Source organism: Pelobates fuscus, chromosome 2 (assembly GCF_036172605.1).
Source record: "Pelobates fuscus isolate aPelFus1 chromosome 2, aPelFus1.pri, whole genome shotgun sequence".
Classification (NCBI taxonomy): Eukaryota; Metazoa; Chordata; class Amphibia; order Anura; family Pelobatidae; genus Pelobates; species Pelobates fuscus.
Genome location: NC_086318.1, coordinates 319,038,161 through 319,061,909, shown reverse-complemented (window position 1 = coordinate 319,061,909; position 23,749 = coordinate 319,038,161). Strand labels below are relative to the sequence as shown.

At 40.3% G+C, this 23,749-nt stretch overlaps 1 protein-coding gene across 2 annotated transcripts in view; it reads left to right on the top strand.

Moving 5' to 3' along the window:
- The window catches only part of SOBP (sine oculis binding protein homolog), a 153,291-nt gene that overhangs the window by 126,625 nt on the left and 2,917 nt on the right, over positions 1 to 23,749 (top strand). For both annotated transcript variants that reach the window (XM_063443539.1, XM_063443538.1), the window contains one exon: positions 12,877 to 14,826. In XM_063443539.1, the coding sequence (XP_063299609.1) occupies positions 12,877 to 14,823 (1,947 nt within the window). In that variant the 3' untranslated portion in view covers positions 14,824 to 14,826. The remainder of the gene's footprint in view (positions 1 to 12,876; positions 14,827 to 23,749) is intronic.

Sequence of the window (23,749 nt, the reverse complement as noted above, 5' to 3'; positions counted from 1 at the left end):
ATGCTTCCTTGCAGAGTCTGCGTCTGTATACCTGAAGCATGGCTCAATTTGCCTGATGTTCGGTTTTGCTGCCATTTTAACCCTTCCTATATCCTAATAATGATATTTGGGGAAGATAAAAAAAAAGTGCATGAACTGGCCTCCCCAGCTTATCTGGTGAAATATGACTATTGAGAGAGGGTTCTGAATTATTGGCAAAAGTAAATAGTGCTTCCTTAAAGGAACACTAAAGTTTCAGAAACATGTATTCCTGACACTATTGTGGTAAAATTACAGTTTAGGTACCCGGCCCTCTCTCTTTGCTTTAAACTTAGCCTGTGCAAGTTAATTTTATAATTTAAATGTTATTGTAATTTACAAATGTGATTATTTGTACATCTCTTAATGGAGAAAAATAATAGCAAAATTTCCTAAGGAATTGCTCTTCAGCATAGCATCACAAATATTTATATTAAAAATGCTTCTCAACTGTGGCCTTGTATAAATGGTACCAAATGACACAATACTGCTGTCAGTGCAATATTCATTGTCTGTGAACGAGAGAATATGGGAGTTTTTGGTGCAAATGAGTCTCTGCTGGAGTGGTACTAACCCCAGGTTATGCCCAAGGCAAAACTCGACTTTATCTATAATCAGGATTTGCCCTCTACACTCTCTTGGTCATTAATGCAATTATTTCTATGTCAGCTGTACGACAGCTTTTTGTGATACATTTGTGTTATCAAAAAAATCTTTGCATTCATACTTGGTTTAATATCGTAAAGCATATTTATAGACTTGGCATGATAGCTTGCTATATGAAATAGTTATGATAATTCTTTACAATTGTATATAACCGCCATCTGTTTAAGCTTAGTGTAGTCTACACTATGTTTAAAACAATAGTTTTAAAGTGAACTTGTCATGCACGAGCTAAACTCTGAATTAAAGGACCACTATAGTGCCAGGAAAACAAACTTGTTTTCCTGGCACTATAGTGTTAATAGGTCCCCCCCACCCTCATGGCCCCCCTCCCGCCGGGCTGAAGGGAGAGGAAAGGGTTAAACACTTACCTTTCTCCAGCGCCGGGCTCCCTCGGCGCTGGAAACTCTCCTCCTCCTTTGGACGTCATTGGCTGAATGCGCATGCGTGGCAAGAGGCGCGCGCGCATTCATTCAGTCCATAGGAAAGCTTTCTCAATCCTTTCCTATGGATGCTGGCGTCTTCTCACTCTGAAAATCACAGTGAGAATCGCGGAAGCGCCTCTAGCGGCGGTCAATGAGACAGCCACTAGAGGCTGGATTAACCCTAGTGTAAACATAGCAGTTTCTCTGAAACTGCTATGTTTACAGCAGGCAGGGTTAACCCTAGATGGACCTGGCACCCAGACCACTTCATTAAGCTGAAGTGGCCTGGGTGCCTATAGTGGTCCTTTCATCTAAAACAAACAAAGTTTTAGATTAATAATAACATTTAGAAACATAGAATGTGACAGCAGATAAGAACCTTTAGGCTCATCTAGTCTGCCCAATTTTCTAAATACTTTCATCCATCCCTGGCCTTATCTTATATCTGGCGTAGACTTATGGCTATCCCACGCATTCTTAAACTCCCTCACTGTGTTAACCTTTACCACTTCAGCTTTAAGGCTATTCCATGCATCCACGACTCTCTCAGTAAAGTAACCTTTGCCCCTCTAATTTAAGTCTATGTCCTCTTGCTGTGATAGTTTTTCTTCTTTTAAATATAGTCTCCCCCTTTACTGTGTAGATTCCCTTTATGTATTTAAATGTTTCCGTCATATCCCCCCAATCTCTCGTCTTCCCTCCCAGCTATATTTCATCTATATGATGGGCTATCAAAATCAATATCCGCTACATTGATGAAATTACCCTTAATCTGATGTACATCAGAATATTTTGGCAGCATGTTTTAGCAGACATACACAAGATCTTACCCACATATGCGCAGTTAACTCTGTCCCAGATACTGTTGGGCTGGCCCTCCACTTTATATCAAAGACAAGGAGCAACTGCTGAACCTTATACTGAACGAAGCAAATGCTCTGATTCTGGTACATTGTACATCTGGTACATCTGGTCCCTTGTACCGACCAGAGAACAATGGGTCCAGAGAGTTGAGAAAATGAGGAAATCCATTGGTCGGTCCAAGGGAAGAGAGAGAACTACCACAAGGTCTGAGAGCCCTGGTTATTACACTGGAGAGACCCCTCAGAAATAGTGTACTAGATTAGACCCTAGAAGGTAAACAACTTTGATGTAGAATATGTAATAGGCAGACCCCTCTCCACCCCCCAATAACCCACTCCCTTTCTATTTTTCTCTCTTTCTTTTCCACTACATATTTTATATTGGTTATATATATCAGAGGTTATATTGTAGAGTAGAGAGATCCATTCAGGAGTTTGGGAAATTGTATTTTTGTTTCTGTCTGGCTGACATAATGAGATCCATTGTATATCCATATTGCTTGTTAATGGATATCCCTGGATGTTTGACAAATTTGCCCCTCCTTTTCCTCTTCCTGTATTCTCATTTATATGGGTTTCTAAAATATAATGAGATAAAATAAGAGGAAAGGAAATGAAGGAAGGCGGAAAGGAGAGAAAGGGAAAGGAAAAGAAAGGAGAATGGAAAATGAGAAATAAAATATGATGAAAAAGGTATACCCTTAAATGATAATTATACATACACCACTCTGATCTGTTTCTCAAATTATGTTTTACCGTTAATCAAAAAGTAGATGTTGTAGACTTAACCTTAAAGGGACACTTTATGCACCATAACCAGTACAGCTTGCTGTTGTTGTTATAGTGCCAGGGGTGCAATCCATCTGATGATAACCTGTCAAACCGTGTGTCACTTGCCTTGATGTGTTTAGGTGTCGGAGTTGCTTCAAGCATGATTAGATCTGATAAAGAAAAAAATCATACTTTTGCATTACCATACCAGGCGTAAGAACTATTTACTAACTGAGAGCTATCAGTGAACACTGATAAACCTGGAATGAGTTGGAATAATAATGTGGAATTATGAACTTTGACTTTAACAGATCAAATCAGAATGGAAGGACCGCAGAGGGCTCAACATGGCAAAATAATTATCAGTCTGTTCCTAAACAGCTTGACAGACGACTGGCAAATATCATCCAGGTTCTCCTGGCGTCCTAACCACTCTACAGCACACTGTAGTGATTATGGTGCCTAGAGTGTGCTTTTAAGACTGGTAAAGCATTAAGGAAGTATAGTTCTACAAAAATGTATTATCTACCTTACTGGCCTCTGGTGTAGTAGGAATACATTTCTTGGTTTGTATAACAATTCAAATACCCAGTGCTGAATATGGCATCTTACATGCACTAGATATTCAAGATATGATATTAATGGCACAGTGGTATAAGAAAAACCCTTGAAATAGCATTTCATCTATAGATTAGAATTTGCCGTTGGTTTGGATAATATTGTATAGTTTATGAATGTCACCATGTCATGTTTGTATGATTAGTGCACTTTAAATGTATAGACCAGTATAGACTGTTTTAATATAGATTGTGATTTTTTTTATTTTTATTTAGAGTGTGTGTGTTGCTATTTTCAACAGTCTTATCCTTTGGTCCAGTTTCACGTATTGTATAATCTGTATATGAGAAATTCATCACACATCACCAGTTCACATGATTTCACCAAACTGAGGCCTTGCAGTTCCTAGCGATTACGCCACCAAAAAAAAAAAAACTTTGTTCCAGAATTCTTCTTGATACATATCTTTCATTATTCCTTTCTTTTTCTGATATCCCTAAATAGTGCGCCAGAAACAACGAACAGCATTTTAGCTGTGATCTTAATTGAGTACTCTGTAGCAGCTTTGTCCTGGAGTGCCTTGTGTTCCGGACAGCTGAACTACTTTGTGCTTCTGTTCTGAAGAGCCATTTCCACTGGCTGACACAATATTTACTGTTAAAAAACTAAAGAGGTCAGTGATGGCAGGAGACTAATACAAATCAATTTCTGACTCTGGTAAGATAAAAAGAGTCTCTTATGCTAGATTTGGAAACAGTACAAGATTTATCTAGACGTTTTGTGGTTCAGATCGATCCTACAGTGTTCTTATACTCGGTGACGTTACTTTTACTGCACTGCACTCTAATCTAGATGGAGTACTGCTGGTATATCATATTAGAGAGTCTCTGCTATGCATAATATGGCATTATCATATTTCTATTTTATTGTCTTAATAATGTACTGTGTACACTGGGCAAGCCAAACGGCTAACACATTCTGCGTAAAGATGCTGGATCACACAAAGCAATATAAGAAGCGCAAAAGAAAGGGATAGCGATAATTAGACTACTGCTCATTTTCCATAAAAAAAAATAAAAATGTTTATTACGAAATCTTCTAAAATCAAAACTTGACATACTGTAGAAAATGCCCCAAAGACCTTTAGTTCCAAGGCATAGATTCTATGTATGTCCATTTATTGATTTTTGGAGATTTTATAATAGACACGTTTTTATATGGAGAATGAGGTCTTTCTTTTGTGTTGTATATATTGGGGTGAGATGACTATCACTTTTGCTACACTGCGTCCGGGGCTAATTTACTATGCTAATGCAGCGTGGTATGACGAAGCTGCAATTAAGAAGGTACTTTACCTTTGCGGGTTTTGTTTTAATATAAGAAGCGCACCACAGTAAGGATCACGTATATAAAAAAGAATAAGGGTGCTAAATGGTCTCATGGAGAACCCCTTGGTGTTACAACTACAATGTATTAATGACTGAACTATTTTTAAACGTGTTTAGATTTAATAATTGTTTTACAATTATTCATGTGAATATTGCAGATTTCTACATTTATTTGAGATTTGGGGGCAATGTATGTTAATACAAAATCACCCTTTTATAATAATGTTGTGCTATGATTATTTGGTTATTATGTAAAGTCGCTACATCAGCAGAATATGTTTTGGGTGTCAATAATATATTTATTTCAAGGCTATCTGCCTTTCTGAGTTATGCATTTTATTACATTCTTTCTTTTGAGCGTGCAGAGGAGTTTACACAATTGGATAGAGACATTTGTTGCAAACCAAAATGAGCGATTACAGATTGATAATTAAAGCACTGAATGTCACAAGGAGCTGCACATTTTTAAGGGTTAAAGTAATAATCAAGAATCACAGGCTAGCCATCTGCGATAAAGCTCTAGGAAGATAGGTGGAAATGCTTAAAGCTGGCTAAACATGTAGATTATAACAGGCTGGCTGCACATAAGGCTAGCTAGACAAAAGACAAAGGCTATGAGTGTGAAATTACATGCTAATTATGAACATGTTAGGCCACTGGAACTGCACTCAGTATCTTTTTGGCATAGCTATATGAGTTAATAAAAATAAAAGGAGAATAAAATGAAAAACAACAGCGGGTCAACATAGACAGAGAATTATGACCAGGGGAGGGCTGGCAGCATTAGGCCTGGGGGGCAAATCCAGTCAAGTGGCCCATCGCACCAAGAAGAGAGTAAAAACACGTTTCCCATGTGATTGAAAGGGGGGGCAGTCACCTAAACAGACACACTCACTGACAGGCGCACACACTTGCTGATTTGACACACACTAACAAACACACACTCACTGACTGGCACACTGTTACAGGCATACTGACTCACACAGACATACAAAATGACACACACAAAGATACCGGCATACTGGCTCACACACACACAGACAAACTGGCACACCCACAGAGACATACTTGCACACACATAGACAGACATACTGACACACACACACACACAGACATACTAACACAGACAAACACACAGACATACTCATACACACACACACTTTACACTTTTAAAGCCAGATTCCTATTTTTCCTAAGGTCCAGTGTGCTGGCTAGGGTGCTTGGGAGTTGGGGTCTGGCTCTGCTTGCTGTGTATGGGCCACCCGGTGGTCCCCCTTAGTGTGTGGGCCCCAGTGCAACTGCAGTACCAGCACCACGGGCCCATGGGGGGGAACCAGGGGTGTAACTGGGGACTGCTGGGCCTCTGTGCAAGAATTAAAGTAGGGCCCCCTTGTCACACTACCTTGTGCATATTCTCGCTCCTCGTCACTCCCCACTAAGCAATACACATGGTTGAAATGTGTGTGGTTTCTTTGTGTGATTGTACTGTTGCTGAGTGAGTGTTGCATGCATCTGTGTAGTTGGATGGGTGTGATTGTGTGGGTGTGTGAGAGCTGGCTTAGTGTGATTGTATTTGTGGCTGTTTAAGAGGGAGACAATGAAACAGAGAGGGAGATAGAGAGTGCCAGAGAAGACAGAGAGGGAGGGACAGAGACAGAGCTACACATGTAAAGATATGGAGAGGTAGAGAGTGACACAAGGAAAGGAGAGCCAGAGACAGCTAGAGAGAGACAAAGAATGACACAAGGAAAGGCGAGACTGAGACAGCTAGAAAATTAGAGAGACCGAGAGTGACACAAGGAAAGGCGAGACTGAGACAGCTAGAAAATTAGAGAGACAGAGAGTGACACAAGGAAAGGAGAGCCAGAGACAGCTAGAGAGAGACAGAGTGACACAAGGAAAGGAGAGACTGAGACTGCTAGAAAATTAGAGAGACCGAGAGTGAAACAAGGAAAGGAGAGCCAGAGACAGCTAGAAAGCTATAGAGAGACAGAGAGTGACACAAGGAAAGGGGAGACTGGGACAGTTAAAAAACTAGAGAGAGACAGAAAGAAAGTTAGACACACAGAAAGAAGTAGAGCCAGGAAGAGACAGCCTCGGATGTGTGCAGGGAGAGGTGAGGTAGAATATTTCACTCACCTTGATCCTGTGTGCCACTGCTGACAGCTGGGACAGGGATCTCTTGGGGGCCTAAGGGCTGCTGGGCTTGCTCGGAGCTCCCCTGTGCAGTCCCAGTGCTGGCATCCTGGGAAGAGAGGGAGGGGCCTGCAGGCAGGATATGGAGGCAGCTCTGCCAGAACTCCGCCCAGGAAGAGGTGAGGGTAGGCATTGAGTTCCGGTGTGTCTCCGCAGCACACACAAACAATGAATGCAGCGGGACCATGCATCTGCACCCCACTCTGCCCTTTACTGAGGTTACTGGCCAATCGTCAATCAGTGAGGTAGGATAATTGCTATTTAGTATATTGCTGAATTAACAATATACTAAATAGCAGTTTTGCAAGGGGAGCCAGTCCTTCCAGCATAGGTCTACAGAGCAGCCGAGCCCGGTAGTTCAGCCACTGGGGGGAACATTTTTCTTTTCTTTTTGGATGTGGGCGGCCCTGGATTTAGGGTGGCCTGGGGGGCAATTGCCTCCCTGCCCCCCAGCCTAGCCCGCCCCTGATTATGACTGCCATGAAGAGAGCAGGCCCCAACTAGTCACGAGGTGCACAGCATCAGCTGTCACCATGTGGTTCTTAGGAAGCTTCTCCGGTGCCAGGATCAGCCGATCCCTGCGAGTTGTATAGTTGTCGTGTAGACAGGAATGTCCAGGTGAGTAACTGTGGAGCGGCACCAGAGCAGGACTCTCCTCCAGCCCTTGGCTTGTATGCGAGCAGTCACAGACGTTCCACGGTCTGGGGCTCTATTGATGGCTAATTCCATTCCACTTCTGGGGTAGATACTGCAAGCCCTGAGGGTTTTGGGCACTGTATGATGTTGCGGATACCCCATCCACGGGCGTGAGATGAGCACTGGGATAAATCCCCTCGAGGTCCTCAACCTGAGTGTACAGTATCGGGTAGTTGATGGTCTGGAGCCTGTACGCTGCCGGGAAGGTCGGGATTTTCGCTTCTGAGGCTTGTGTGTGGAGGTCTTCTGTGAAGCCGGGCCTGGCTTGAGGCACGTATTGTCAGGCAGTGAGTGTTGTAGCTCGATTTCATGCTGTCCTTTCTACATAAGCTCTGCTTCTTCTGTTAGCTGTTGAGCTTCAGCCAGAAGTTTGAGAAGATTACCTCTAGCCGCGCTATTGTTGTCACCATCAGTCTTCCGGCAGGTGAGGTAATCTGTGCATTCGCCATCTCCTGACACGCTATAATATTGGCCCAGAGTTTCTTCCACCAGTGGTTTAGCGAGTAGTTGTCAGGATATCCCTCACCGGCAGGGGGGTCAGGGTGGCCAGTCGCGTCCTCTTGCTCTGACAGTGGCAGTAACAGGGAGATCGGCTGCCTCTCCCTTGTTCGCCACTGTAGGTGGGTGGCAGCAGTTGGGTTTAGACCCCCCTTATTGTGGTGGGGTATCACCAATGCTGATTTTCTTGTGAAGAAAGGTATATTTAAAAAAATTTCTGGGTTTAGGTTCAGAGCTCACATGAGGTGCGACCATGCAGTATGACGGTCAGGCCCTGCCCCCCAGAGTTATGCATTTTACATTGGTACCCAAATTTTAAATGAATGATCTGGGAACTCTCTCCAGGTGTGAGGTTTATGTAACATTCTTTGTTTTCTTTAAAAGGAAACTGGACACTATAGTCACCAAAACAACTTTAGCTTAATGAAGCAGTTTTGGTGTATAAATCATGCCCCTGCAGTCTCACTGCTTAATTCTCTGCCATTTAGGAGCTAAAGCACTTTGTTTATGCAGCCCTAGTCACACCTCACTGCATGTGACTACACAGCCTTCTGAAGCACTTCCTGGAAAGAGTCATCTAATGTTTACACTTCCTTTATTGCAAATTCTGTTTCATTTAAAATTTCTTATCTCCTGCACTGTTAATAACTTGCTAGACACTGCAGGAGCCTAGTGTGTGATTAAAGTTCAATTTACAGAGCAGGAGACACAAACTTTTAAAGTAAGCTGCATCTGATTGAAAATGAAACCATTTTGTTTTCATGCAGGCTGAGTCAGCCACAATTGAGCAGGGAGACTGCATATGCATGATCTATACACCCAAACTACTTCATTAAGCTGAATTTGTTTTGGTTACTATAGTGTCCCTTTAATTTGGATTGTCCCTAAACAAATACATTTGTGAGATCGTAACATAGAATGTATTTTTTTTCAATGGTTTCCCTTTTAGGTTTCTACATTTTGTATGTTCAGGGAGAAAAATTGCCTTTCTGAAATTGCCTGATTACATTGAGCACCTTAGGTAGCCACATGAATTATAAGTTAAATTGTTAACACAAGTTATATGTGATTTTTAGTGTTTTATTCAGTGGTGTTAATTTCCAGGGAAGTGACAGTTCTGCTTTAACAAAAATAATAATTTAGGTATTTGAGATATACAGCATGAATACAATGTTTATACCTGATTGGATTGGATTTTTCCTATAAAAGGAGATTGCTATTGCTGCCGATGCAATGTCTTTCATAGGGAAAAAGGTGAATGAGAGCAAAAATGAGTTGAATGAGCGCAAAACCGTTCAGCTTTTAAGTGCTCTACTGGCAAGACGCCACTAACATATAAATAGCATGAACTACAATGAGACTAGCTAAACTTTTTTTTTCTTCCATTGTATTCATTCATACTGAGAAATATAAAATTGCCGTGTGTAATTTGAAGAAATGCATGATTACACAGAATATTTAATGTGTGGTACTATCAGATATTTTATATAGCTAAAATACACAATGGCGTACAATTTCTGTGTTGTCTTTTGTGTTTGATTTTTTTATTTAAACATTTTACATGTTTAATAGTCATTCATTTTATAGTCAAATTTAAAAAGATGTGCTTTCCTCTTTTATTACGTGGAACAGTGTAAACCAGACTTCAATATATGTGCAGCATTAAGCGTTGTAGATAGGCAGATGGAACCTGGAGGTGTTGGATTCATTATATATGAAGATGTATAATGGTTTAAAAGAGCAATTTAATCTGATTGCTCAACTCCGTCTAAAGGCTTACATTTATCTGCTCTTTGCTAAATCCTTATGCATATCTAGATTTATTTATTTTTAAATGTATTTCTTTACTGGGGGTTTATTCACTAGGCAGTACATTTTTATGAATTAAAAATTAAATTGGAAAATGTCAAAAAAATTGTTGCAAAAATTCTCCATCCCAGCTGTTATCCCAGTGTCACTATTTTAGCCTTAACTTTCCAGTTATGTTATTGATTCAATAAAAATATTTTTTTTAGAGAATTTCTCCATCTGTGTTTGTTTCTATATCTTAAAGTGGTCTGGGGTTTTGCATAAGTTGCAAAAATCCTCGATGTTGACATCACCATTTGGGGTCCAGTGGCCAGGGGTTGCAGGCAAAGGTAAGGTTTACTTACCTGACTTGTCCCTCGTGGGTGCTGCCATCTTCTTCCTGCTGCTATTTTTCAGCTCCTGGCGTTACAGGTGCCAGGTGCCCACGTCAGCGATGTAGTCTGCGCAAGAGTACAGAATTGAGGTCTATAGAGGATCCGCAAGAACCTTCATAAAAGAGCTTAATTTCCCTACAGTCGTCATTAGTAAAGACTGGGGGTAACGGCAAGGCTTGAAAGCGGTTGCTCCATCGAGTGTCAAACCTTGTCAGACGTAGTAAAAATACTGAGACACGTGGTCTCTGCTTTATCTCAGTGTAACGTTTTATTGGGTTGGACTTTCAGTGAAATTCCAACACAGTCCATCTGACTATTTCATAAAGATGCTGTCGTTATGAAACACTCATTTGGCGGGGGAGGATGGGGGGGTTCAAATCCCCCCTTTAAGGCTGGCCAAGCATCAGGGAAGAGGTAGTCTTACAATAACTGGAGATATATACCCTTGTTCTTTGGATTTGTAGTTTTAGGTTAAGCAGCTATGTTACATGTTTATATTTACTATTTCTTAAATGATGGGAATATTCAACTATCTTCATTCTGGCCATATTATTGCACTAGCATTGATGACGTTTGGGACAAAAGGGATAGAAAGTATATACAATCTAATATTACTAGTAGGTGAAGGGACAAATGTCTTTTAATCTTTTCGAAAACAAAAAGCCATTTTTAAGCAGCTGACATCTGTTTATAGAAATGGCAAGAGCACCCGTATTAATTCTTGTTCATAATACCATACGAAGGGAACGCATCAGTGCAAACAGGATCTGGATTTGAATTGTAGATCATGTCTGTGCCATCTGTGAGAACTGATGTTGTTGTGAAATTAATGCGTTAATGAAATCACAATAATTTCTCAGAAGCAATGAACTGAAAGTCTGGGATGACTGTTTTTATAAGTTAGGGGATTAAAGATTATTAGGGGATGTGTAAAGCTTTTTTTGTATTCAATTATTTCTTAATCAAAGCACTGATCAGCTAATCACAGGCAGTGATCTCACATGACAAAACTCCAAATTATAGTGAATTAAAATCCTAATGGCAGAATTTAAGCTAATATAGCCAAGCTATGCGAGTTGAAGAATTTTTCCAGATCATCTATTTTAACCGAAATGTTGTAATTTGGATTTTAACGTAAAACAATTTGGAGTTAGGTGAATAATTCTGACTGAGATTTGTTTGCAGTGATTATTGTCCACAGGATTTTAGTAAGAAGAACACTTAACTAAAACTATACTGGTTTTATTGAGAGTAGAAGAATAATTGAAGTCTCTATCATTAGGATCTATTTGACTATCTTATTTTGTATTATTATTATTATTATTATTGCCATTTATATAGCGCCAACAGATTCCGTAGCGCTTTACAATATTATGAGAGGGGGGATTTAACTATAAATCGGTCAATTACAAGAAAACTTACAGGAACGATAGGTTGGAGAGGACCCTGCTGAAACAGCTTACTGTCTGTAGGAGGTGGGGTGTAAAACACATTAGGACAGGAAATAGCAATCAAATAAGGTGGGAGTGAAGCAGAGCTGGAGGAGAGAGTAGAGTGCTGCCCTGTAGGAGAGAGCAAGAGACAGGTATGTGAGGTAGAGGTTAGTCTGGGAGGCCATAGGCTTGCCTAAAGAGATGGGTTTTAAGGCACTTCTTAAAGGATTGAAGACTAGGGAGAGAGTCTGATTGGGGTAGGCAGGCTATTCCAAAGGGAGCCACCCGCGAGAAGTCCTGCAAGTGTGAGTTGGCCGTATGGCTGCGAGCAGCTGACAGAAGAAGGTCACGGGCAGAGCGGAGAGACAGACAAGGAGCATATCTATGGATCTGTGAAGAGATATAAGAGGGCTAGAATTGGTCAGTGCTTTATATGTATAGGTTAGCACTTTGAATTGACTGCTATAGGATACAGGAAGCCAATGTAAGGACTGGCAGAGGGGTGAGGTGTGAGAGGACCGACTGGAGAGGAAAATCAGTCTGGCGGCAGCATTCATTACAGACTGTAGCGGGGCAATACGGCTATCGGGAAGGCCAATTAGGAGAGAGTTACAATTGGCATGAGCATGCTCTTTAGTAGCATATTGTACTCCAGTGTACCTTTTTAATTGGAATTTAAAATGTTTAGTCTAGATGGGTGTACCTTTTTCCAAGACGGCTACGTCACCAAGCGTTCTGCATATTGGTTGCAAAGTAATCTTTAGTTGATAAACTAAAAAGAAACTAAAAAGAAGCTGCCATTGTGATATTAGGTGAAAATTCCAGAGGTGTGTGAGTTCCCAGGTATATATTATATATTACTCCAGATCTTATAGATTGGAAGCTCACATGAGAAAGGACTTCTCCACCTCTTGTCTCTTGTTAATATTCAGTATGTTAATTCCTTGTTGTCAAATATCCCTGTTATATAATTGTAAAGTGTTGTAGGATATGTTGGCTCTGTATAAATGCTAGTTATAATAATAATTTAAAAAGTACAATATACCTCCATAAATTTATTTAATATTGTATAATCATCTTTTTGTCATGTTGCATTTAGAATCTATAGTTATATATTAAATAGTTGCTATCATGTATAAATATGAACTCTCTCAGCTTGTCAATTTTTTTCACTTTTCTTTTAGGTATGTGATTGGTGTAAACACATAAGGCATACTAAAGAATATCTGGATTTTGGAGACGGGGAACGACGGCTTCAGTTCTGCAGTGCAAAGTGTCTAAATCAATATAAAATGGACATATTTTACAAAGAGACACAAGCCAACCTCCCAGCTGGACTATGTAACACATTGCATCCCCCAGCTGACAATAAAGCAGAAGGAACAGGGGTACAGCTGCTAACGCCAGATTCTTGGAATATATCGCTGACAGATGCTCGACGAAAAATTCCTTCCCCAGTGTCTGCAGCCGGCCAAATGCAAGGTCCTGGATCATCAGCCTCTACCGCTGCATCTCCATCTGATACTGCCAACAATTCTGCTTCTAAAATCCCTACACCTGTACCCAAATCCATTCCTATTAATGAAAATCCAAATATGCCTCCAGTTCCTGTACCACCACCTGCCAGCATTGTGCCTCCCATGGGTGTACCACCCAGGAGTCCTCCCATGATTATGACGAACCGAGGACCAGTTCCTCTGCCCATTTTCATGGAACAACAAATCATACAACAAATACGTCCACCTTTTCTTAGAGGACCCCATGGCTCAAATCCTAATAGCCCTTTGTCTAATCCAATGATTCCTGGTATGGGCCCGGGTGGTCCTAGAGTTATGGGTCCCGCCTCTAGTCCTATGCATAGACCAATGTTGTCACCTCATATTCATCCATCAAGTACACCTACAATGCCTGGAAATCCACCAGGATTGCTTCCACCACATCCACCTGGAGGCCCTTTACCTAGTCTTCCTTTTCCCCCTATAGGCATGATGCCAAATGGCCCTATGCATATGCCACAGATGGTCAATTTTGGATTGCCATCCCTTGCCCCATTGGTGCCACCGCCAACCCTGTTAGTGCCATATCCTGTAATTGTCCCTCTGCCTGTTCCAATACCAATTCCCATTCCCATTCCTCATCTATTTGATTCCAAACCCCCAAATGACTTCTCCCGTAATGGTGAAAACATCATTCCAAGTTCATCAAGTGAGTCACCTGGGGCAAAGCCAAAGGACAACTCTTTGTCTCAAAGGGAATCTAAACAAAAATCATTTAAATCTTCAGACTCTTCGCCAGGTGGTGCAGGGCAGTCTTCTCACCAGACTCCCATACTTCAGGAGGACACTAAAACTGAAGTTGTGGATTTAACACTGAGGACAGCAAGCCCGGAAAACAGTAAACTTGGCATCCCCAATATACTTCAGGTCCCACAGGATGGAGTTATAGACTTAACTGTGGCACACAGATCTAGACTTCACAATGTAATTCACAGAACTGTCAATGCTCAACTAAAACTTGAACATGAACCCAACAGTGTTGTAAACTTGGCTTTTAGTAACTCGGATAGAAAGAACTGTAGTAACTGCAGGGACAATTGTAGCCCAGTGGACACAAAAACATATCCATCCAGTGACTCGGCCTATTCCTGTCCTATTTCGCTGGTCTCCAGCCCTCCAGGACACGAGACCAGCGCAGCAGTTTGCAATGTCATTGTAAACGGTACAAAAAGCACAGATATTTCTAAAAACTCAGAAAAATCTCCTCTTGAGCAGAAAAAAACTACTCTAGATAAAGAGCCACTTGTAAACGAATTAGAGTCTGTTAAAGAAAATAATTGTGCTTCAAATTGCCATCTAGAGTTAGAAACCAGCAAGAAGAGTCTTACAGAAGAGACCCTCATGGCTGGGGACAAACAAGATCCCAACCTAAACAACCCCGCCGATGAGGATCATGCTTATGCATTGCGTATGCTGCCTAAAACAGGCTGTGTTATCCAGCCTGTGCCAAAACCAGCAGACAAGACAGCAATGATACCATGTATAATCCCAACACCAATTCTCGCCACAGGGACAGAGGATTTGGAGCCACCACTCAAAAGGAGGTGTCTCCGTATTCGAAATCAAAATAAGTAAAAGGTGTGTTCGAAAAAGATTTTTACTTAAATATGATTACGGTGATGAGTGATGTTCTGGTGCATAATGTGTATCAATAAGCCCTCCATGCTTGTAGATTACCAGCTTAGATTTATTTACAAACAGAGAAACCTCTCCGTTAATATATTTTAGACACTTCAATAATTAGCCACTATTCTCTAATTCCTTTAGGTATGGAGAATATTCTGTGTCTTGTTAATACAATTTGGAATGGTTTGGCATTTATGCATCGCATTAAATTCCTTAAAGGGATACCATAGGTATAAAAACAACTTTAGCTTAGTGAAGCAGTTTTGATGTATAGGTCATGCGGCTTCAATCTTACTGCTCAATTTAATGCCATTTAGGATAACTTTTGCTTCTGTCCACGCAGCCTTAGCCACGCCTCCCCTGGCTGTGACTTATACAAAAATTGTTTCATTTTAAATCAGAAGTTAACTTATTTCCTGCTCTATAAATTGTACTTTAATCACACACATGTGGCTCCTGCAGACTCCAGCACGCTATTAACATAATAGGAGAAAATCTACATGCGAACCAATTCATTTCTCAGATTCTGTGATTTAGAGCCTAGCTTTTAAATACAGTCCTAATAAAGGAACACTGTACTACCATGTAACAAGATTTCTATTGAAATCTGCACTTTTTGTAAAATGACAAACAGAGGGCATGCTCTTTACACATAAAGCACTCTAAAAACTTAAAGTGCCTTATGGGGCTGGAGTGTCCCTTTAATAACATTAACATACAGATTTATTGCATTAACACTGACATAATTATATTAAAATATTGTATTGCAACAAGAAGGAAGAGTTAACACAAACATACAAACTATAGTTGAAAAATAACACTACAAGCACCATAACCACCACAGAGTGCTGTAGTGGTTACGATGCCAGGAGCCCCTTGACTAGAATAGAAAGAAGTGGTACCAGAGGCCCAGAGGATCAGGAGAGGGTGCAGTCCATCACTCATATTAGACTTGTGTGTAGCTGTAGTATATATAAATAATTAATTATTTGCTCATAACTAATTAATTTGTTAATATAGCTGTAATCATAATCTGATTGATGGTACTGAACTTAAACAATTTTGAGTGATGTAAGCCTTCTGGCCATACATTACTATAAACTGTGCTCAGATTAAATGGGGAGAATTCATCAAAATGCCTTAGTGAATAAGTTAAAGGTTTAAAAGTTAAGAGTTAAAAGATTGTTTGCTGCTCCTGAATATATCAGCATTCAAAACATGTGTTGAAAAAAAAGTGTGATTTAGTACACAAATTAAAGCATTTTTAGTTACATTTTATTACTAGTTAAGTGACATCATAAAAAGCTAAAAATTAAAATAAATAGAATGTAAAGATAATTTAAATATATTTACTCAGTGCATTATCATTACTGGTATGAATCGATCGCCAAAGGTTCAATTATAGATTTGCGCTCTTATCATTCAAATACATCTACTAAGCCACTAATGCAAATCCACTAAGCTAAGCCACTGAATGGTGAATCACAAGTATCCTGTTCAAAACAAGTCATATGTCGACATAACCATGGCAAACAACCGTACAGATTGCAAACAACAGGACATTTCTCTTTGACAAATCGGTTGGTGTGTTTTTGGAGACATTTTGCAGCAAGGAAATAAATTGCCTCCTCTGTTCCTTTTCAGTTATTTTATTGGCAGAATGCCCTTCTTGGGGGCAGGATGGATAATAGGCTATTTATCAATGTCTTGGCTTCAAAAGTGGTGGAAAATGGTATCAAGAGCTGCAGTTGATTTGCCTATTTGCATATTCATAAATAATTATTAAAATGCCAAAGAATAGTGCAACATTAACTTTTTTTAGTTACGCTTGCTTTGCTATAAATAGGAGGTAAATAACATCTTAGTTTATTTATTTAGTTTTTTTGGGGGGTGGAGTTTATTTTATGCCTAATTATAGAATATGTATTTTATCACTGGACCAGCTACTAACATGTAGGTGAGATTGAGCAATAAGCAATATGCACACATTAAGTTCCACCTTCTAAATTGGGCCTTGTCCATTAAATTGCTGGTAATTTACCTAACATTGAAATTACCTGAAAAAAAATACAGACAAATAAAATAGTATTTACAGAGAGTATATCTGCAGCATAATCTGCCCTACACCGGGTGTGCTGTGTGCCTAACCTTTATAATTTGGGGCTAATCAAAAAATAAAAAAGGTCAGGTACATTGAATTACATACGTGCTGATTTACGCACACATATAAAGCCAGAAATATATACCCAGATTTATGCACAAGCATTCAGACATAAACTATGAAAAATATAAAGACATAGACATACATAGTCCCAGACTACCCTACTTCCTCTCCTCTAACATACCATCCCTAATTTTTGGGGACTTCAATATTCCTATTAACCCACCCCTGACCTACTTTCAATTACTTCCTCCCTTGGGCTATTGCAGTGGGCTAATTTTCCCACCCATGTAGTTGGCAATACTCTCAACCTCATTATCTCTTATGCATGTACAGTGTCTAATATCTCCAATACTCTGTTTCCCCTCTCTGAACACCACCTCTTATCATTTGCTCTCGAATACCCCATCACCCAAAACCTCAGCCTAACCCTCCTCAACTCAGGAGGAACCTAATTCTATTGACCTCCAGCAGTTGTCAGCTGATATTGGTTCACAACTGCTATCCATCCCTTCACACTCCTGTTCCTCACTGGCCATCTCCACATATAACACTACCCTCACCTCTGCCTTAAACACTGCAGCCACGCTCCAAAGATGCACCTCGAGGAGGACACGCCCCTAACCGTGGCATACTACCTGCAAAGATGATCCCATTGTGCTCAGCTGTGTATTTTGGATTTGTGCTGACCTAGGCAGGACGGTGTTCGGGCACCCCCTCCCTTCCCCCCCATATTTAAAATGTCCCCACCCCTTCCTGTCAAGGCCGCACTTTGACTGAGAGACACTTTCTTACTGATGCATTCACTGACATACACTCACTAAAAGATACAGTCATTGGCACACATACTGTTTAACTAACACACACTTTCACTCACAGACAGACAGACACACACGCACACTCACTGGCAGACACACTCTCATATACACTGACAAACAATGACATACACACTCACTGATTTGACACACACTGAGAGACTCACACTCACTGACAGGCACACACACTCACTGACAGACACACACAATCACTGAGAGACACACACAATCACTGACAGACACTCACTCACAGACACACACACACCTACAGACACACACAAACTTACAGACACACACACACAAACTTACAGACACACACACACACACTTACAGATACACACACATATACACTCACAAATACACACACACACTTACAGATACACACACACTTATACACTCACAGACACTAACATTTCACTCACACTCACAAATTATTATTTATTTTTGTATTTTAATTTAAATCCACCCAGCCTCCCTGGGAGAGCTGGAGTGGATTACTTACCTGCAATCCAGTGTGGCTGCTGCGCGGGCAGGTAGGGAGTGGACAGGCAGAGTAGGCGGCGAGGGAGCTCTAATCTTCCTGCTCAGCTCCCTCGTGCGTTGCTTAGTGATGCCGAGAGCCGGAGTGACGTCATATTCTGGCCCCCGCTTTATTAGGAGAGGGAGCTGAGCAGGAAGAGTTTAGTTGAGCATGCTCCCTCGCTGCCCACCACGATAGAAGCTGCCGCCCGCCTCGGGGGTGGGGTGGGGGATGGGGCTCAAAGGTGGCTAGCTCATGAGCCCCCCAGAACACAAAAAAAAATAAAGGAATCCGCCTGGGCGTTTGGGGTGGCTTTTTTTGCCGCCCCCTGCAAAGTGCCGCCCAAAGCAAATGCCTTGTTTGCCTCGTGTTCCTCCTGAAGGAAGTCTCAGACCGAGTCAGACTTTCTTCATTCTAGATTTATATATTCTAGATTTATATATTCATACAGCCCTTGCCCTCGCCAAACAGTCGTACTTTTCCTCTCTAATTAGTTCATGCTCCCGCAATCCCAGGCGTCTCTTTGACACCTTTAACTCTCTTCTTCACCCTGCTGTGGCCACCCCTCAAACTAACCATACAGCTGATAACTTTGCATGCTACTTTACTGACAAGAGTGAACAGCCAAAGAAAGAATTCTTCTCACCCTGTCTTTTTCTTTCTCAACCACACGTAGATCATGCCTTTCCTACCCTTCAGACATTCTCTCCGGCTACTGAACAAGAGGTGGCCGCGCTTCTCCTTTCCTCTCGCCCCACCACTTGCCCGCTTGATCCTGTCCCATCTCACCTTATCAGATCTCTCTCATCTTGTCTTGTGCCTTCCTTAACACACATCTTCAACTGCTCTCTCTCTTCTGGCATTGTCCCTGCTTACCTTAAACATGCCACTGTAGTACCTATCCTGAAAAATCATCTTTTCTGTCCCTGTCCCCTCTAACTATAATCCTATATCCCTGCTCCCTTTTTCCTCAGAGCTTCTGGAAAGACTTGTCTTTATACATATGTCTCACTTCCTCAATTCCAACTCTCTTCACAGATCCATAGATATGCTCCTTCTCGGTCTCTCTGCTCTGACTGTGACCTTCTCCTGTCCGCTGCTCGCACCTGTACGGCCAACTCGCGCTTGCAGGACTTCTCACGGGTGGCTACTTTCCTTTAGAATTGCCTGCCTACCACCATCAGGCTCTCCCCTAGTCTTCAATCGTTTAGGAAGTGCCTTAAAACCCATATCTTAAAGAAAGCTTACGGCCTCCCACAGCAACCTCTACCTCACATACCTGTCTCTTGCTCTCTTCTTAAAGGGCAGCACTCTACTCTCTCCTCCAGCTCTGCTTCATTCCCACCTTATTTGATTGCTATTTCCTGTCCTTATGTGTTTTACACCCCACCTCCTATAATCTGTAAGCTTGTTTGAGCAGGGTCCTCTTCGACCTATCGTTCCTGTAAGTTTTCTTGTAATTGTCCTATATATAGTTAAATCCCCTCTCTTATAATATTGTAAAGCGCTACGGAATCTGTTGGCAATAATAATAATAATACAGTTTCCATGATGCCTTGACATGCTTTGTCATTCCAAAGCCATGCAAAGCATTATGGGAGTAGTTCAACAACATCTGGGAAGCTCTGCGGCAACAAGATCAGCACCAGCTAAACTGCTTATTCTGAAATCTGCTCACAATCCAGTTTGCACCTATAATAAACTCTAGTGTGGCCAAATTTAAAGGTCCTCTGAGTAACACAATATTATATTTGTTCACTAGTTCACTAAGTTGTATTGGGGTTTAACGCCCCCCTTGTTGGTTGCCTCTTTCTTTATAGAGATACAATCAACACGTCTAGAATTTCAAGAATTAAACAGATGTCATAAAGAGGTAGCTACGTAACACCCATGCTGATAGATCTTGGGTGGAAGGAAGGGAGGATGCAGTAATTTAGTTACTGTTAGAATATATTGATGCCATTAGGATGCAGTTTTCAAATAAGTAAACACACAGTTTGCTAGTGAAAACCGCTTGAGAAAAGACACTTTGGGAACTGGAAGATATCACTTAATTGACAGTGATACTCGGGGATCAGAATGGGTTTTTAAAGATATAAATTTATAGACTTGAGTATTACTAGATTACTATGTAACTATGTAAGAATATCCAATGGCCTCCGGCATAATCATAAAAAATAGCCCTCTCCAAAACTGCAGTTTTGTAATTGTGTTACGAAGATAAGAATTTAAATCATAGAAAGTGTCCATGGCAAATGTGCATTAATTTATCTGTAGTTCCCATTCATCACCAACAATCCATTGTCAAAACTGGTCACAAAAATAGCCGCATTTATATATTACATAACAATTTCAGCTCTATATAACGCAACTCACCATTATATAAATGATGAAGCCATTATTTCTAATTAACATCTATTTAAAGCGATTCGGAAATGCCAATAAAAGGCAAAGCATTGTCCCTTCACAATAATCCTTCTGGAATATCCATCTAATTTATCATTGCAGATGTACATTTTCATTAGAAGACTTGACAAGATAGTGTTTCTTGCTTTTGATCGGTTAGATGAGCCATGTAAAGGAAATAAATTAATATAATTGAAATACAAAATGAATACTTTCAGAACAGAGATTTTTTAAATCTGCCATTGTACTGCATTGTTTTTAAGCTGGGTCTTCTACACTCTTTTTGGCAAATAAAATAACCAGATCTTTTTTCAGTGAAATCCTGGCGGAAAAGGTACCCCAGACATTATTAATCCCTTAGGACAGACAATTTACAGGTCACATTGCAGCCCTTAATATTATTAATATTATCATTATCAGCATTTAAATAGCACCAACATTTTCTGCAGCGGTGTACAACTATAGAATGGGGAAATTCCACAATAAATCATTGAAATACAGATTACCGGTAATATTGACAACAATTAGAGATTAAGAATGGTGTACAGTTATTCACTGATGCCATGAGTCAGAAGTCAGGAGCCTGATCCCTTGTGAGATAAATCACTAAAGTGACTTGTTAGGAATTCCGAGCAAATGTCAAATTGTATGCCGAAGTAGCCCATATGAAATTATTGTTTAACTGGAGATTTGTCTGCTACCAATTTCTTTATTTTGAAAAAAATAAACAGTGACATTTAATGACTTCCCAATAATTCACACTCTAGTGAATATCTTTGACAGAGTCTGATGTGCTCTGCTTAAAAATGTCCTGCAAGGTAAATGAGTTAGAGTTAGGATTACAGTTGGTGAAAAGTTTAGGAGATTATTGAAAATGCTGAGAAGCCCATATCCAATCTCTACAGATAACCCAATTAAATACGACAGTTGCAATGGGACTCAGATCCAGCGTCAGACATCCAATTGTTGTGGCACAATGCCAAAGCCATCAAATGCCTATTACTGAGAGACAGTATCAGGACCTCTGGTGTACAAAGGTATTTAAACATGGAGTGGGGCAGTCCACCAATACCTTATCTGAAGTTGCTCTAATCATCCATCATCTGGTGATAGACTGTCATAGGGATTGGATGCTTCAGCCTATAGAACAGGGTTGGAGGCATCTTCTAGGCCATGCACACGCTGTCATCACCTTGTATCTGGCTGTAGTTGTTATGGTACCAGGAGTTCCTTTGATCCCTCCCAGTGTAATTTGTATAAATATTTTAGAATGGTTTAATAACTTACCTAGGTCCCCACGGCACCTGCCGCTAATTATAATTAATTACTCTTGTACCTAATTAACCAAATGCGTGCAACTATGGCAAAAACATGAAAAAATTCGGTGGACTTGCACCCATTAAATCACTAAAGGTCATGCAGGACAAAGTAACTTTACAGAGTTCATTCAGGTGGGATATTACTTAAATAGGGGATTAAAGGTGGCCTGCTATGACCCCATTGGCTGCACCACCTGGTATAGGCCAGGGAAGAGAGTTTCTGGCTCTCACAGAGCTGTAGTGGGGACAGGAAGCAGCACAGAGCGCACCCCAGATAACAATCAAGCCAGCCTAAAATGGTTTAACTCCTTATAATGTAGAGGGTGGAGCCAGGGACAGAGCATTCCGTAGTGGTTATAGTACTTGCAGTGTTCTTTTAACTAGTCCCCGAAATATCATTTCAGTTAAATGCTATTAGCAGAGGTATACCTAGATGTATGTAGGTAGAATTGTATGTTTGCCACACAAGATCACAGTAGAAGAACTTCATGTTCCTATGCCCAGTGTGATAAAGAAATGTGAGCAGTATGCAGACAGCGGCTAGAGAGAGATAGTATTATAGTGGTCACTCATATCCCCGCCCCATTCTGCCCACTGCATGGGTATTTACAATAATCCTTATGGTATTTTGGGAATGCAAATTTCCATAAATTAATACAGTTGCCTGGCTAAACCCAGGCATTGAAAATTAGTTATTTAACACTTGCCCTGTACCCTTTCTCACTGCTAGAATGCAAAAGGTTTTGAAGTCTTTAATGCGCCAGTTTACGGTTTCTATTACAGTCTGTCTGCAAGATGCAGGAAGGCTGGTAGGAGCCTTGGTGGAGAAAGTTGTTTCTATGCTGGGTAAATTCCACACAAAAAATGCGTGTTTTAGTTGTTGTTTTTTTTATATAGCACTGTAGAGCAATGCAAAACAAATCCAGGAAATCCAGAGGGGATAAGACAAGGGGTACAATGTTTACACTTCCAATTGAAGGAATGGCTTCTAAAATTCTTTGACACAATATTCTGCTGTAGTTTGTGATTGATCACTTAATAGGTTCTTCTCTATCATGTTCGCTAGATGGTTTAAAAAAATGATGTCCATATATAATATAGAATGCACACTATAACAACTACAATCGTTAAGTACAACAAGACTTTAATCAGTAGAAAAATCACAATACCAAACAGAAAACAATAAAAGACAAAGTAACAGAAATAGAGGCAAACAGTAATGCAAAAGTACTTTACCAAAAATCTTTCAAGCCGCACGGCAGAAACACAAGTCACCAACTCCCCCAGGGAAAGATTTTTGGTATAGTACTTTTGCATTACTGTTTGCCTCTATTTCTGTTACTTTGTGTATTATTGTTTTCGGTTTGGTATTGTGATTTTTCTACTGATTAAAGTCTTGTTGTACTTAACGATTGTAGTTGTTATAGTGTGCATTCTATATTATATATGGATTTTGATATTTAAACACTTGAGGGAGTGTTTATATGGTTTGCACCTGGTTTATGTAAATATAATTTTGTCTCTCCATGGGATTTTGGTTTATTAAAAAAATGATGTAACCTTTGCTAATGCTTGATTTTATTACAATTTAGATATTTAACAGTATTCATTTCATTCAAGTTATTTTGCTAAGATATTGAGAAATTATATATAT